The sequence below is a fragment of the Pteropus vampyrus genome, unplaced genomic scaffold (genome assembly GCF_000151845.1).
Source record: "Pteropus vampyrus isolate Shadow unplaced genomic scaffold, Pvam_2.0 Scaffold1, whole genome shotgun sequence".
Classification (NCBI taxonomy): domain Eukaryota; kingdom Metazoa; phylum Chordata; class Mammalia; order Chiroptera; family Pteropodidae; genus Pteropus; species Pteropus vampyrus.
In genome coordinates, this window is record NW_011888782.1 from 25947086 (window position 1) to 25964798 (window position 17713).

The following is a 17713-nucleotide window of genomic DNA, read 5'->3' on the forward strand; positions in this document are numbered from 1 at the left end:
CATGTGACACAGTTTTGAACACTAAAGGTTTTCTGGGAGACTTCTGAGAAAGCTTTTGCTTTCCTGAAAAAGCTATGGGTGTGGCTGGCATCACATCTACCCTCTTTCTACCTTGAATGTTTGTGATGCCTAGAGCTATGGCAGCCATCTTGTGATAATGAGGGAAAAGCCAAGAGAATGTATTTACTATACTAGGAAACAATAGCTCTTCGCACGGAAGACTGTAAATTCAGGGGGAAAGGACCTATGAAGATTATGCAGTTCATAAGAAGAGGACCACAAAGTTTTGAAGATTTGGAGAAGCTGTTTTCTTCTGAAGTAAAATAGAGAAAGTTTTTAGAAGATATTAGATTTGTCTCATAAAGAGGGTTCAAGGGATATTCCCTCTCTTCAACTAAGGCAAACCATCACAAGAAGGATATAATCTTAAATCGTGAAATATTAAATAATGATGAAAAATATTGTTTTAAATTTAAAACCCCAATAGAAACATTGAATAGGCAATTGGGCATGGCAAAATATTGAAGAGTGAATTAATTTAAGGAAACAACACAAAGTGACAGATAAAAAATTAAATTAGATAAGAAAATACAGAGAACAGATCTAGGGATACAATTTAGAGCTAATAAGTGTCTCTGAAAGAACAAAATAATTTGGGGCAGAAGTAATCACCAGGGAACTATTAGAGGAAAGCCTTCCTGATCTAAAACAAGACCTCCAGCTGAAAATTGAGTGAATCAGCAGCCTCCATGATGGGGCCCTACTTATATCTCCTCCTTCAACACTTGCCTCTTTCCCTCTTGCATTGTAAGCTTCAGACACAAGACTTCCACTGTGCTTGGTGTTTGAATTCTCAGCACCTAGGACAGTAGTGCTATCCAGGTACATTCCCATCTACACACAGACAAAAATGCAGGGTGAAGTTCACTTGAAATCTGACTTCTAGGTTTGAACTAAACAATAAGCAATCGATTTGTTGAAATGAGAGTAGAAGTGGAATTATAATGGGATACAGGAACTGGATGGATGGACAGTGTTGACTGTTCTCTTTCTTTCTCTCTGCCTCATTCCCATTTTTTCTCCAAGCTGTCTTGAGCTTGCTTTCTCTTACTCTATCTTTCCTCTTCTGTTTTCTCTCTCATGCTTTTTCTCGTCTTGAACTGACGATGAGCTAAAACTTAAAAATATTTTTTATAGTCTATTGTATTTTAGGTTTAGGTTATATTTTTTCAAAATATAAATGTAACTAAGGTTTGTCCTTCTTTTATGCACTCTTGAATTGATTTTCCCCATTGGCCCATGGTAGAAGATTCACCCTGTGAGACCTGCACTGTGTGTTCCCAGGAGAGTAGGACAGCTGAGGGAATTCGGAGAAGTATCTGAGGAGAGCAAAATGGGTAGAGGCGGGAGCAGGGGGTGGGGGGCCTCCTTCATGCCTTTGAGCCTTCGGATTGGACTGTGGTGGGAGGGGTTTATGAAAATGATGGCACAGATACCTCAAGCGCAGCTAGGTGGCGCTAGAGAGCTGAGTGAAATGGATAAAGAGGTGAGCTGACCAAGCAGCATTCTCCACGGGCCCTCAGGAAATGCCTGAGTGTTTATGTCAAACACAGAGGTTATTACCGGCAAGGAGCCAGCCTTTGTGACTTGAACGTGAGCCATCCCCCCACACGCCTCCTCCTCTCTTCCACCTCTGACAGCCGGTGGGTCCTGAGGTAGGACATTGTTTTCTCCTCTAAATCCCCAAAATGTTTCATCCGCTCCTCCGTGGAAGTACTTAGGACTTTGTACTCTGCCTTAGAGTTGTCTGATATGTGTCAGTGCCCCTCATCGACAGGTGAGCTTTTTAAAGGAAAACTTTCTTCATTTTTTTTCATGTATTTATCCATCCATTTATTAAGTGCTGGGAACATGCAGTTCAACACATGGCCCCATCTCTAGGTCCATCTCTAGTTTGGAGCAGATGCGAAAGGAATAATAATACCTGATAAGTGTTTGAGGAAGGCATGTTGCATGATGCTGACGAAGGGGTACCCCAGCCTGTCTGAGAACTTGATGGCATCTTCTCAGAAAATGGTACGTTCAGGCCCAGTCTCGAAGGAGGAGTAAGAGTTCCTTGAGCAGATTGGGGTAGGGCAGTGGGTGGCATTTCAGATGGGAGAACATCATGACCAGAGGCAGAGAGGTGAGTGAGAGCACAGGGTATGTTTGGAGCACCACAAGTCTTTGCACTTTTTGAAGCACAGATTGAAACTAGAGGAGAGTGGCAAGAGGTAAGAGAGGCACATGGGGTGAACTTCTCAAGGCCCTAGTATGTCCTGTTGAATACTTGAGATTTATTCCTGCTGTATTAGTTTCCTGTTGCTGCTGTAGCAAATTACCTCAAATTTCGTGGCTTAAAACAGTACAAATGTATTATGGTTCTGGAGATCAGAAGTCTGAAGTGAGTCTTATTTGGCTAAAATCAAGATGCCGGTAGGTCTGCGTTCCTTCTGGAGGCTCTAGGGGAGAATCTGTGTCCATGCCTTTCCCAGCTTCTAGAGGCCACCTGCATTCTTTGGCTCATGGCCTCTTCCTCTGTCAGCAGAGCCGGCAGTATGACATCTTCAGATCTCTTTCTGACCTTTATTTCCATTGTGACATCTCTTTTTCTGACTCTGTCTCCCCTGCCTCTCTCTCGTGAGGACTCGTGATTACATTGGGCCCATTGGATAATCCAGAAAAATCTTCCTATCTCAAAATCCTTAAGCATGTTTACAGAATCCCTTTTGCCATGTGAAGTAACATATTTACAAGTTCCAGGAATTAAGAGGGGAACACTTTGGGGAGGGCCATTATTTAGCCTACCATACTCACATAGGTCAGAGGCTGAGAAAATCGGAATATGCCTCCCCTTCTGGAAGAAGGGTCATGGAGAGGTCCCGAAACTGTGACCTGAGGATCATTTATTGCCATATTCCTGAAACCTAAATAGTCAAATTTTAAGGACCAGGATCTTAAGAAACGGGAATTAAGAGTGAGCTTTAGTCAAGGGGCACCCTGGCTCCACCCGGCCAGCTTAAGGTGAGACAGATCAAAAGCCTTGAATGTGCCCTTACACCCGTGTTGAGCAGTTCTCCCAGCAGCCCTGCAGAGAGGGCTCGGACTGAGGGTACTGGAGAAGAGAGAAAAAGCTGTACTGCTAAGGAAATGAGGAGGCCCTGAGAGGGAGTGGAGATACTGTGACACTGCTAGGGTCAGTGCTAGGAGGACAACACGAGATTTGCTCCATCCGCTCATGACCATAGAGTGACCCTGTGGTGCCAGGGTCCAGGAACTCCTGAGTAAGGTCGTAAGCTGATGGCATTCTAGGGACGAGGCCTTCAGGAAGGGCATCGGAGGGGGCGGTTCCCAGCCTGACCCAGCACGAGTCACACAGATTCCTGATAACGTTGAGGTACTCATGCTAAATCAACAGAGGACTCAAGAAGACTTGGGTGAGAATGTGGTGTTGAAATTGCTGGATGGATTTAGAATCCTACATGAGATTTACCAAACATAGGTTAGTAAATGTTTAATGAGTGAGCAAAAAAGACCCAGGATCCCTGTGAGGCTCCCGCAGACACCTCAACATCGTTTCTAGAGCTAAGGTACCAGAGTGCCCGCCGTACATCCCTGGGATTCTCAGTTAGTTATGAGAATTCCTAAGGGAAAAAAGAGAAGCCTCCAGAACTGTGGCTCCCTCTGGCGTCCACATCTCTGGCATTCACCAGGTAGAGGCAGAGTCCCAAAGGCTCAGGACCCTGCCCCCATTTGTGAATGTTCTATGTTCAGCTCCATGCCTGTTAAACTAAACCAGTTTCCATAAGTTGTTTCTCAAAACTGGTTTCTCCTGAGAATCTTTCCCTAGGACTTGCACCATTAACAGTCTCTCTTCATTAGCTGTGTTGAGCTCATGCGGTGTGGCCCAGGGCCCCGGTTACAGCTGTGGCTCTGCTGTTAACTAGCTGCGTGGGCCTCAACAAGTTGTACTCCTGAGTCTTTCCTCATTTTTTAAGGGAAAAAGATGGTCAGATCGCAAACCTAATGTTCTATCATCCTTACTGATTTTTGTTACCATTATATATCTGAGCCTTGATTACTGATTTGGGTTAGAAATTCCTCCAGCAAGGAACTGGGTTTTCAGTCGCAGTAAGCACACCATTACTCAACAAATGAGGATAATTAAGAACAGCTATGTATAACTAGAAACAGTTTCATTTGAAACATACAGTGGTTAGATTGTTTAACCCTGTTCTAGCTCCTAAACTCTGGTTGTAGAATGTGGCCCTAGAAATATACTCCAACGCTGGTTTTCTTTGACCAGTTCAGCAATGAGTAGGTCACACACTAAGATTGTTGTTTCATCTACCTGTCATCTTCCTTTGGCATTTTTTAAAATTGTATAGCCTTAGCATTCTCTATACCTTCTACCACTACTATCTATGAGCTTTTCAGAGTAAAGTACATGTTGAGGAGAGAGAGAAGTTTGTGCATTTGTGTATCACTGTCATTCCTTGGTATTTTGGAGAAAGAGTGAGAGAATGTGTTTCTGGGTGTGTAATTAAATAAATAACATGTGTTCTTTTATCTAACAGCTGAAGCAATGGAAGGCATTTGAAGAGGAAAACCAAACAATCAGATGCATGGCCAAATATTTCAGCACTCCCAGCAAAAGCTGCCATACTCAGTATGGTGAGGAACAGAATTGCCACACTAGAGGAGAGAGGAACTCCATGGAAAGGCTCCTCACAGAAGTAAGCCAGACCCCTGCCTAGTGGATTCTCTATAAAGAACTCCGGTCATGCACTGGTGGGCCCCAGATGTTGCACCGTTAACATTCTTTCTTTTCCTTCCCTTCCCCCACTTCCTAGCCATTCCTACTTCCCTTAGCCTCTGGCAAAAACCTCAACATTTTCCCAGTGACCCCCCACTGCTGCCCCTCACCCATGCATTCATTCACCGAATAGATGTGTGCCAGGCATTGAGCTAAATGCTAATGAATAAAACATAGTCCCTACCCTCATGGAGCTCACAGTCTAATGGAGTGAATAGATATTGATCAAGAGAATGATGAAGGAAAAAATCAGGGTGGTAAGACAGAATAATGGGTGGTGAGAGCAAGGGAACCTAATTTAGAGCTATCAGGAAAGACTCTCTGAGCTGAGAGCTAAAGGTCAAGTACAACTGGCTAGGCAAAGAATGCAAAGAAAAGCATTTCAAGCAGGTGAACAGCACTGCAAAGGCCCTGAGTTGTAGTGGATGCTAGGTTCTTCTGTATGATACATTCTTTCTTTACGCAGAGTGGTGTCCTCATTTACAAGATCTTAAGGGGCCCTACAGTCTTTTCCCGGTTCTAACTAGAGATCTCAATCATACCACCAACCCAGAGAGTCAAGAAGTATCTAAAGATGGGGAGGAGGGCTGAATAGGGCCTCTGAATATCACAGTAGCACCAAGAGGGTACCAGGCAGCCCTCAGCTGCTTCTTTCTTCTGTACTTGAGCCAGAGTTGGCACCTCTCCCAGAATTGGGCAGTGTGGTGTGGGCTTGAAGTAAGCACACGGAAAAGCTTGAGGGTGTGCTGCCTCAGAAAGGAGGCACGGGGCCCAGAAGAATTAGTCAGTATTTTCACACTAAATAAATTATATTCCATGTTCTTTTCAGTATAGAACATACCTGAGTAGGTGCTATTTGGGAAACTATGTTTTTCTGTAATTGGGCTGGCACCCGGATATCAGTAGTCCTATGTGAGAGGATAGTGTGATGAGGACCTAAGAAACACAGCCAATGAAGGGATTAACCACCCACTCTTCATGCCCCTCTAGTCTCCCACACCATACGCTCAGTCCTGGACCTTTTTTATCCATCGGAGTAATACTTCTCCATTACATTACTATTTATGAAGCTTTCAGGACCTTGTTTCAAAGCCAGATTTCTCCCCACCTGGCAAGGGAGTAGTATTGCCTTTGATATTCTGTGAAGGCTTCAAAGAAGCATTTTTTTTTCAGCTCAACAGAAGGCCAGAAATTTGGCGAGAACAGCCAGGATGGTTTTCATTCACAATCAGCTAATGCTGGAACAGCCAAGTGGCCTGACTCTTTAACCTTATGGTAATTTGTGACGTGCTTTTTGTACTTCTGCCATGCTCCCCTGTTTCCCATGCAGTGACTAAATCTGCTCTATCCCAAAAGATGCTTTGAGTTTGCAGAGGAAGGGTCCTAATGGGAAGCAGATGCATAGGCAGTAAAAAGCTGGCCTCTCCCTGAACACCCTACACCTGGAACATGTTTCCCAGAACAAGCCTGAGAACAGCAGCCATCCCAGGGCCCCGTAGCAGGCCTACTAGAGAGGTTCCAGTATCTAAATCCCCAGCTCCGGCACTGCCTGGTGGTCACGCAGTATCTATCCTCCCTCAAAATGTGCACAGACCCTGACTCCAGCTTCTTGGTTGCAGTTCCCTCCTGTGCAGCCCCTCTGCCACCCTGGTATCTTCCTCTTACTTTCCCATGATCTGCGTGGTCCATCTTCTCATTCTTGCCTCCTTTGCCCCTATAGCCAGGGGTCCCCGCAAGGCTCTTTGGGGAAGCATCCATCACTGACTTCCCAGGCTGTGTTAAGGCCAGCAGATAGAACCTTCCCAAAGATTGAAGAGCCTCCCTTCTACACTCTGCAGCAGAAGAAACCCATCTATTATTTTTCTTCCTTGAACCATAGAAACAAGAAGGTGATTCCATTTCTTCTTATGACCTGCACCTTATGAAACACGCCTGTGCATGTTTGCTTCCCCGGATGTGCCAAAAGTAATAATTAATAAGCTCATTTAAATGCAGCTGCCATGGTAGGTCAGATTTTAGTCTCACAATGGCAGTGGCTCACACTATGCCTCTAATTAATTAGTATGCAGCCATAGTGAAAACAGAGTTCCACTTCTTTCTCTGAAAGGAGAGAAATTTACTGTTTTGGCTGATGTTTGTGAATCTGTCACCAGCCAACTTTGAATGTTTGGTCTGCTGAGAGAGGAGTTAGTTATCTTCTCAACTCAATGTTTATCTTATTTTTCTATACTCAAAGAAATTTGTGGATAAGGCACAAAAAGACAGCACTCAAGAGTTTACTCGCTGGGTAGTTGTCATCAGCTGGTGGCTTCCTCTTAACTCTGAGGCAGTAGAGGCATCCTGAAGCCAGCCTGACAATGTGTAAGGCCGGCTTCATGAGGAGCGGCTGCTGAGGAGGAAGAGGGTTGGGGCACCAGCCAGGTATCATGAAAAGCCTGAATGAATGTCTCCCAGTTACTCATCCACTCTGCTCCTGGTGAGTCCTTGAGTCATCTACACTTCTCTGACAACACCCAGGCCTCACCACTCTGCGGGTGAGGAGAAGGGAGAACGGGCATGCATGTGCTCAGCTGTAAGTCCCTTCTACTTACTCACCAGTTACTCACTGGTCTGGGACTCCCTTCTGATGATAAATGAAGTAGACTAAACCAGGATGTAACTGGGAGTCTCAGTAATCAGAGAGATCACCTTCCTGCTTATAAGTAGGGAGCAATACATCTGCCTTGGAGCTGCCGCCAGAAAGCTACTGTTGGCCTAGTTTACTTAAGGTACTGCTTTCCGAAATGGTCACTTCTGGGCAACTCTCCCATGTCAACCTGAGAAGACACCACAGGTTTGGTGCCTAGGCGACTTGTATCAGGTATTCTAGAGAAGGGAACCATCCTTTTATTTCTAGGGCATGATACATGGGTGTCCAAGTGCTCACCCTCCTCTTCTAAAGAGGATGGCAGCAAAGAGGCAGCATTTTAGTATTCAGGCAAGGAGTCCCTAGAACACAGCACTTGTGTTTTACTTTCCTCAAACCCTTGACCCCCGTTATCTGCCCCAGGACCATCATTTTCCCATGATGATCTCTTCCCTGTTCCACTGCCTTTGAGCATCAGGATTTCAGAAGGTTGACAGAAAGTCCGAGTTAGAGAATCAGCCGCCGTATCACTGAAGGATGCTTGGGGCATACCCACTGCTGGTACTCTTCCTCCTACTTCATGCCCATAACCTCACAGCTGGAATGGGCACACCTCTGCAGCTCATACCTGCCATTCCTTCTGGGCACAGCCTGTTTATCAACTAACAGCCATGTGACAGATAGGCAGCTCAGTAGCAGAACTGCCCCCAGACTCATTCATCTTCTGGCTCCATTCTAGATCTGCTGAATCAAACTATCAGAGACTTAGGCCCAACAATCCTATTAATAAACAAACAAATAAATAAACAAATAAACAAACAAACAAATAAAACAAACTTCTCCAATCATTTCAATGCCACGCTTCTTTAAGAGATCATTGATAACCGAGAGTGCCATGTGGTAGCTTTCGCCTCTCACCCCACAAGGTCTAACCAAGGGAGGTGGTAACACCAGCCTGAGATTCTCACTGGCCCCCTCCTGGCTCCAGTCTTATCTCTTTGGCCCAGGAAGTGCCACCCTTCTCTCCGTTTTTTCATTTTCTAGTCTGTTTAGCAAGAGGCAAAATACTTGTTTCCCCACTCGATCATCCCCTTGAGATGTGCCTCAAATTCATCTGTGTTTTGCAAAAGTGTGATAAACCCAGAGTTGGGCCATCCCAGGCATTATTCAGACTGGTGTCCTGCAGAGCAGCTTGCTCCTCTCAGTTCTGAGGAAAACTGAAAGGGTGTGCAGCAGCCAGCAAGCTGCTAAGCTGTGCCTCCTCCAACCTCCCGTCTCACAGACAATGCCACAGTGTGAGACTATAAGGTGGGGGATTAAGATCATACAACAATAAATCATAGTTGACCTTTACTGAGCACCACGTGTCAGTTATGTTGCTAAGCACTTTGTGTGCATCAACTTAACTTCACCTCATGGAGGTGCTTCCTCAGGGCCTAAGATCAGCACCTAATACACAGAGGAACTGGGATTTAAACCAAGGTCTTCTGGTACCACACTTTCTCCACCATGGGATACAGTGTGAAAATCTTCAGTGGTATCTTTTGTTGGTGGTTTTGCTTTTTTCTTACAGAAAAATGCTGTGATTGAAAGCCTGCAGGAACAAGTAAACAATGCCAAAGAGAAGCTAGTGAGGCTGATGTCAGCTGAGTGCACCTATGACCCCCCAGAGTGGGCTGTGCCGCCTGCCTCTTCCTACAGCAAGGATGGCCAGGCTGCAGCCCCTGTGCACAGCCTGGCAGCTCAAAGACCTTTGGAATGTCTCTCTGACTCTCGGAATGATACCAGTGTGGCTCCCCAGGCCTCCCAGAGTACCTCAGTGCCTTCCTCTAGTGCACAAAGCCTCAGGGGGCCTGGGAAGGACACTGGCTCCTCCCCAGGGCAGAAGGAGATATATGACTTGAAAGACTTTCCTGATCATTTAAATTCGGGCTGCAGCAAAAAGACACAGGATGCAGAAAGAAGTGACCAGGTACCTACGGCCCCCCACCAGAGTCTCATACCAGGTGAAGAAGGCTCTGCTCCCCAGAGACTGGGGCAGCTGGAGAACTCAAGAGAGCCTCAAAAGCAGATGTTAAGAGTCAATTCAATAATCAGAGAGAAGCTTCAGGAAGTCCTACGAGATCTGGGCCCAGGCCCTGAGGCTTCCCTCCCCTCTTCCCCATCTCGTCCCCAGCAGCCCTGGAAGAGCAGTGCTGCCCACAGCCCCCAGGAGATGCCCCTCTCCAAGGAGTTGGGCTTCAGCCCATACATGGTAAGGAGAAGGCGGGCAGCGCAGCGGGCTCGCTCACACTTTCTGGGCTCTGTACCCTCATATGTGGAGCATCGGGCAAATAGGACTATTTCTGGGGCACAAAGTGGGCTAAATGTGCAAAACAGAGACAGCCTCGGCCTGGACTCCCAGACTGCTGATTCCAGGGTACTCTTTTCCAAAAAGGCTTCACTACTTTCAGATCCTCAAGGCAAGCCGGGCACCCTGGAGGATAGCAAACAACGCCAAACAGAGCCTCAAAGGGCCAGTGGGCATCATGCAGCCTTTCCTCACCAGCCTTCTGGTTCTGACCAGGCACACGGGCCCACTGGCCCACACCTATCCAGACCCTCGCCAGATCTGCCTGACCAGTGGCAGCTGCAGTCCTCAGGGTCCCCAGGGCGTCCCTCCCTTTCTTCTCCATGCAGTTTCCTTGACACTGAGTCCAGCAGCTCAGACGAGTTCTTCTGCCGCTGCCACCGGCCCTACTGTGAAATCTGCTTCCAGAGTTCCTCTGATTCCAGTGACAGTGGCTCTTCAGACACCAACCCCGAGCATGCTAGGGGGCTGGCTTCTTGGGAACAGCTGTGGGCCCGCTCAAAGCCTATTGTGAATTTCAAAGATGACTTGAAACCCACACTGGTGTGAAAAGCAGCAGAGCATATCTGGATATAGAGGTCAGTTCAGGACAAGCCTTACTAAGGCCTACAGGAGGAAAACCAGTTCCGGCCTTCAGGGAACATACCAGCATCCTGTATTTGACCGCCCCTTACTGTGTTTCAGCTATGCTCACTTGAGTACTGTGTCATCCTGAGCACTTCTTGATCCATAAAAGGAGGGTATTATCTATCTTGTTACTACCTCACAGCATTCCTGTAAGAGACTCCAGTTGAGTGACCATAAAAGATACTCTGAATAAAAAGTGCTAAAAGAGCACAGAGAGTTTTCTGTCCGGGTCAGCGTGTGTTCTACAAAACTCTTAATATACACCAAATAGATGGCTGGTGGACAGACAGATGGAGAGATGGAAGGAAAATTTCTACAGAACCAGAATTGTGGACTGTGACCCATCAAACTGGCCTTTTAGTGGCAGACCTGCTACGAAGATATGTTTCCTACATCCTTGAGTTTCTCACTCTTGGCAGGGGGTAGTTTTGTTTCTGCTGAAGGTTGTAAACAGCAACACCCTTAGGTCCCAGCTTCTGGCCACACTCAGCTCAGAGCCACCTCTATAGCACTATTTGGTGTTCATGTCTTTCCATCATTATGGCACCTCATCATCATCCCTGAGACAGTCAGGTCTCCATATGGCCACAGGCTACTCAGATTTCTCTCCTGGGCTTGGATGGCATCTGAGGCCCAGACCGTCTCCCGGTTTTCTGGTCCAACTCTTTGACTCTGCCAGTAGTTTTGGACTGGGCGGGAAACACACACTGGAAATCTCTGTTGGGGTCAGGAAGGCCCTGTTGGTCAAAGTTGCTTTTGGTGCCATTGGAATTACATGACCACCAATGGATATGTGGTGGAACCTGGTGTCCTGGAAACAGAAAATGGGGAAATAGAATGGAGGAAATGGAAGAGAAAAAGGCAGGAAAGAAAACAGGTTTTGAACATTTATGTTGAGTCTGGCACTGTACTTGGCAGTATCAAATTTTAGTAATTCCTTATGATAGCCCCGTGAAGTAGACACTCTCGTTCCCACTTTTACAGATGGGGAATATGAAGAATATGGGGAATGCAAGGCTTCAAGAACTGAGGTGACTTCCCTAACATCACTCAGCTGGAAAGTGGCTGATGTAGGGCTTGCCCACAATTCATGGACTCCAAGTTGATAGATTTTCCTGGGGACATATGTCTTCACTCCAACTTCTGGGAGTGGCAAACAGGGCTTGGGAAGCCAGATAATAAAGCAAAGGTAGGGTAGGAAAGCTGAGATGTGCCCATCCTGGAGTCCAGGACACCTGCTCCAGGATAACAAAACTGGGTTCCTTGCCTTGGGAAGCAGCCCTCACTGCCTCAGAGGCCTACCTGCACCTCCCAAGGGAGCCAGAGAGTGGGCAAAGGATGAGTGACAGGAACTCGTCTCCTTCCAGAGAGTCACAGGGAAAGCATAACTGGGTCCATTTTGCTTGTTACTGAGCTGGTTGTTGTTTAGAAGTCATCCCCTACTCCCATTCCCTGTGCATGCATCTGTGTGTACCTGTTCGTGTGCAGGAATTTGGACCACATTAGATGTGCCTGGAGTGGGGAATTTGGCTCTAAATGTCTCACGAAAGATTTATCACAGGCTCTTGGGGCTGTCAACACCTAGCAAATCTCCAGACACTGGACCGGGAGGCCCTCTTGGTAGCACAGTTTCTTCTATCATCTACTTTTGCATACCAATGTCATAATTTATTTTGCGTGTTGGTTTGTAATTTTTGCTTGTGCTGTTTGTTTGCTGTCCAAGTGATATGTTAATAAAGAGAAATGACTCCCAAGTCTCTTCAGAAGCTGTGGTCTCGGGCTGGGGAATGGGAGCATGGAGAAGGCCGGACCACCCAAAGGAGTAGATATGGAGCAGCCATCAGCATTGCTGCTGGGGTACCCTCGGTTCCAAGTATATCTTTTACCAAACTTCCATTTGTAATGGATTCTTCTGTGGTCTCCTTGTGCAGCTCCCTATCCCAGAAACACCTGCCCCAGTGGATAGAGGAAACTCTAAACACTTCCCACCATGGAGGGTCCTGTAGTTGAGCTACACTTCCTTCAGCTTCTTTCCATCCAGTATGTCACCACTAGCAGCCTACTGTTCATTGACATGGAATATGCAGGCTGTAGGGCCATCCTTCTAGTCCTCTCACTCTCTCTGCTCCTGTATCCCAGCCCTTCTACATCTCCATCCTTCTTCTATTTAGAATTTATTTCCCCTATTTGCATACCTTGTGAATTACTAATCCTTCCAGACTCAGGTGGAGTATGCAGTCTCTCTTCAGCCTTTTCTGAACACCCCCAAGTAAAGCTGACCTGACCCCAGTTAAATAAAAAAGGATGCTTGGGGACCTATGTTTCAAACTCAGTGATATAGAGGTTTCTATTATCCATTTTATCTAGAATGACTTTGTAACCCTTAATAGACTTGGTTGAAAATATGGAGACTATACCCCAGTTTTTCTATCGTTTGGTTCAAAAACTACATGCCAAACACCACAACCACCTGTTCAGAAATTCTGTTTCCAATCTGCTATTTACTCTTGCACATCCCACCCCCATTCAATGCCAGCGCTTTCCCTAGATCTTTTACCCAAAAACAGCTAATCCAGTGATGAAATTCTTCAAAGAATGAGTGTGACGTGACTTTTGGCATGCTCTTGATAGTTATGCTCTTGAACAAAGGGCAATAACTTGTTTAAAGGAATCATGGAAAAGTAAGCATTGCCTCTGCTGCTGTCATCCGGGCAATGCAGGTGGTCTCTATTGGTCCTAAGATCTGGCATGCAGCCAGGCGTGACTCTGGCCCAAGCATATGTTGCCTGCTGGTTGAAATCTTGGAGTTGGAGGTGTCCATCCTGATTCCAAAGTTGCTATCTCCCGGCCTGGGCCCAAACTGTCTTTCCTAAAGGATCAACTTGGCCTTCCAGGAGCTCATAGAGGAGGGAAAAAACATCAGATGTAGGAGGAGTGCTTTCAAAGAAACATATTACTTCTAAAAAGAAGAGTCAACCCAAGTTCCACAAAATCTCTTGCGTCTGTACTTATTATATTTAAATGTTTCCTTGACAGATTTCAAGTTCCTAAAAGCTTCAAATGTGTCTCTGAATTTTTGTATTCTCTGGTGAAGCCATCAGAGAACTTCGCACAAAGGATAAGCCCAATAAATGTTTGATGGATGGATTTCTGGGCAGATAAGTGGATGAAACAAAGGAAGGCAAAGAACCTGTTCTGGGACTAGCAAAGCAGCAGAAAGGGAGGCGAGCCATCTGGTTTCACTGCCTTCCAGTAGGTTGAGAGCAAGAAACAACATCGCCCATAAGTAACTGAATTCTGAAAATCACAGTACTTTAAGTCTTTTAGGGAGAGATGGGGTAGAGTAATGGAGTTAATAGAAGATAAGCAATAAAGTTATTATAATAAAGGTTTTCCTTTAAAGATGATTTCTTCACAGGCTTGTAACTAACAAACATTGTTAGCTGGAGGACAGTCTATTAATCTTAATCATCGTCACCTTCCTGAGTCTCCTTTCTCTTTGCCCCAAACAAAGCAGTTTCTTTATTTCCTCTGACTGATGCACTTTTCCCAGTAATACCATCTAGGCTTTGTCATGGGAAGTCTAATGCAGAGATGGCATTTATGGGGCAGAAAGCAGGAGAAAGGCTACTCTTTTTCCTCAGACTTTGCTTTTTTTCACCTCTAGTATCTACTTTAATCTTTCTCTCAAAATGTTCCTGATCTTAGCATACCCAGCCAAACTGCATTTGAATTAAGGAACATTGTGGGATGTTCAGTTCACTATTGAGGTTACAGAGAGACAGGAAATGCCAGTGTCACAAGGCAATATAACCTGATATGAGCTTGACAAGATCTGGGTCAGTGTCTCCCAACCCTTTTCACTCTTTGACTTACCTTTGGATGTTCAAATACACTAGCAAGACACATAGGCTCAGAGAATAAGTGCTTGGGAGAGGCCCTGGAAAGGTCTTTGGGCAACTAAGAGGACAGGAAAAAATAAGGGAAAGAGGAAGAAGTCTGAAGGATGGAGAGATACAAAAGAGATGTGGAGAAGGAAGGCAAAAAACAAAGCATCCTGCTTAGCTTTGTCAGCGGACAGATTGTGGCAGTCACTTCTCTTGTAAACGAATGTGCTGGCTCCAGTTCTGAGTTGAGAGAAAATGAGGCTTGCTTCTATGAAGAAAGGCAGAGCTACCCTGTCTTCAGTGTGTATATGACTGTTGGTTCATTTCTCAATTTTCCCCACTTGACTGTGAGCTTCTTGAGTCAACAACTTGTCATAATTATCTTGGTGTCCTAGCACTGTGCCTGGCACATGGTTGGTGTTCAGCAGATGTTTGCCAAAAGAAATAAAAGAAGAATGGCCTAGCCAGCACTGTGTTAAGGGGAACCCTAGTAAGGCAACTCATAAGAGCCGAAATCACCTGAGAAGCAGGGCTTAGGTATCTCATCACGGACAGCAACGTTGTTGATACACCTGTTTAAATTCTTTGTGATAATACCTGAACTCTTTGTCAAAAGAAGACATTTTAAATGGGCTTTCTTCTCCATTAATTTTTGTACAATAATTTTCTTGCCCCACTGCAATGTCTGGCCTTAAAATCACCCACGTGTCTGGGTGACTTTCAGCAAGTTGCATAACCTCTTTGTGGCTCAGCTTCCCCAACTGTAAACTGGGACAATAATATCTACCTCATAAGGTGGTTACGAGGGTTAAATGAATTAATATTTGTAAAGTGGTTTGAACTGAACCTGGCACAGGGTAAACACCATGTGTTGTCTTAGAAAGTTGTTTGGGAAACACAAATTTATATTTAGAAATCCTCTTTATGTTTTCTTGCTTTATACCAAAATCTCCCTTCTTTGTCTTCTATTTATTCCTGAGGGAAGGGTCTTCTCAATTGATCTGGCAAAATGAGGATTAGTTCAGCCCACTTCTTGGACAGCAGAATTTTCTCCTCTACCCCTTCTAAGGTCAGGTTCACTTATCATGGGGAGCACAACCACCTGCAGGACTCGAATATTAAGAATGGCCTAGAAGGAAAGGTGCAGTTGTAACATCAGGAAATCTGATTTTTTATGGTGGAGCCAAGAGACACAACTAATTTCCTTTGTAGAACCATTATATGCTTTGTAATAGGCAAAAATACATGGGACGACTACTATATGCCACTTAATACTGTCTCATTTAATACTTATAACAACCCTGCAAAGTGGTAGTGGTTTCAGTTTTACAGATGAGGAAACTGTAACAGGGAGAGGTTATGTAACTTGCCTGAGGTCATGCAACTGGTTAGAGGCAGAACCAGCATTTGAACTGAAATCTGACTTGATTCCAAAGCCCTTTTTGGACTCCCTGATGCTGGTTCCAAAGCATGTGCTACAGGCATGTCACCAGAAGACAGAAGGAATTTCAACCCAGCAGGGCTGGGGCCCGGTCTGAGGTTTTCTTGGGACACCAAGGTTTCCTTAGGAAAAGCAAGCTAGTCTGGTTCTGTAAGCCTGTTGTGAAACCCTCCACTGCTGAGTCATTGAACAGCTTCCTGAAGGCTGGAAGGGAGCTTTCTAAAGTTACCTGGTCACTCCCATCCCTTTCAGGAAGTTCAATACCAAATACATGTAATACTGAAAACAAGCAAGTTAAAAAGACCACAATTAGGCCCCCAAGCTGAAAGTTTTTTCTCAAGTAGCGTGCCCTTTAAATGGCACAAGAACGTGACACTATGCAAAGGTCCCAGAAGATTCCACTAGACTAGAAACAGACCACAGATCTGCTGAAACCAGGGGAGGGCCATAGAATCTCTTGAACTCAATCAAGTCCTTACTTTGCTGAAAACCCTTCATTGCTCCCTCTTCCTGCAGGATGAAATCTTACTTTGGTTTGGCCCTCCATCATGGATCTCTACTGTCCCACATTCTCAGCTTACCTGAAACTCCCCTCCTAGCTCCTGCCAAATGAGTTTACTGTTACCAGAGCTCACCTGGGTCCACCACAGGCTCATGGGGAAAAAATCAAACTTTCTTCTACCTTCAAGTGTCTTCTGGCTAGTCTAATAATCAAAAAGACATTAAACAGATTAGCAAGAGAAAATAACCAAATTTAATACATAAAAATGTATGGGAACCCCACATACATGAGAGAATCAGAGACCCCACATGCAGGGGTGGTACAAGGATAGAAGGATGGAGGTACATAAGACATCCAAAGGGCCATTGCATGATGATGGGAAGAACAGACTTTCAGTAAATAGAAGTTTGCCCTGCCAAACACATAGGTCAAAAGAAGTTATCTCTCTGATAATCTCTTATTATGGGCAAAGCCCCTAATACGAGTTCTTCTAGGAGTTAAAGGGAAGGGCAGACATTTATCTTGAGCCTGAAGCTAAAATAATCTGCATACTACTGAGGCAAATCTTGGGGTGGCTCATTCTGAACCCCACAGGTGCTACACTTTTCCTCACACCAGCCCCTTTCACCCTCATTCTAACAACCCCAGCCTGAACGGACCTCTCTTTCTTCTGACCAGTTCCGACTGGCCTCAGAATTTATTAGGCAACAAATCATATACTCCTAAAATGCCCCTTAACAACAATTTTGTTGTTGTCTTGGGTTGCTATATAAATCTTTTGTTGTTAAATTTTCACATGTTCATTTCTTGCCTCTCCAACTAGATTATGAAAGACTGCAGGGCAAGAGCCATGTTTATCATTGCATTTTAATTTTATCATTGCATTTCCACAATATATCAGACAGTACTTGATGCCTCATAGATCTCAATCAACATTTCTAGGTTTATTTTGAAGACTGGCGAACTCTCTCTTTGCTCCTACCTTTCTGTTTGTACCAAGAGTATCTTGAGCAAATAAAAAGAAATGAGGCATTATTTTTCTTTCACATTGTTCTTGAAGTTTAATATTTTGTAGGATCTCTGCTGTCTCATTCGTTGAGAGTCCACTATATGCCAAGCATTATGATAGGGCCTTTCAGATAATGCTAGAAGAAATTAAGCTAACAGAACCCAAGTAGTAAGATCCCTAAAACTGTGGACCGAATTTCCCCAGCATTCCCAAGACAAACAAACAAATAAAAACGAGCAACAACAAAGCCTGCTTCCCTGGATGGTTTCTGTCTACGAACACCTACAGAAAACTGAAGAGTCCCGAAAAGAGAGAAACCAGGTTAGTTCTGCTGCTATTGCTACTGCTCCCACCATAAAATATATTAGAGAACTGGAAACAGGATACAGATCTGTCAACACATTCTTCTGATGTCC

At 45.1% G+C, this 17713-nt stretch overlaps 1 protein-coding gene across 1 annotated transcript in view; it reads left to right on the forward strand.

Annotated features, from left to right (window-relative positions):
- Positions 1 to 10608, forward strand: part of GPR156 (G protein-coupled receptor 156) — a 79781-nt gene extending 69173 nt beyond the window's left edge. Inside the window, exons 10-11 of the mRNA XM_011373747.2 lie at positions 4617 to 4775; positions 9055 to 10608. Of these exons, the coding sequence (XP_011372049.1) occupies positions 4617 to 4775; positions 9055 to 10380 (1485 nt within the window). The 3' untranslated portion in view covers positions 10381 to 10608. The remainder of the gene's footprint in view (positions 1 to 4616; positions 4776 to 9054) is intronic.
- Positions 10609 to 17713: the final 7105 nt, after the last annotated feature.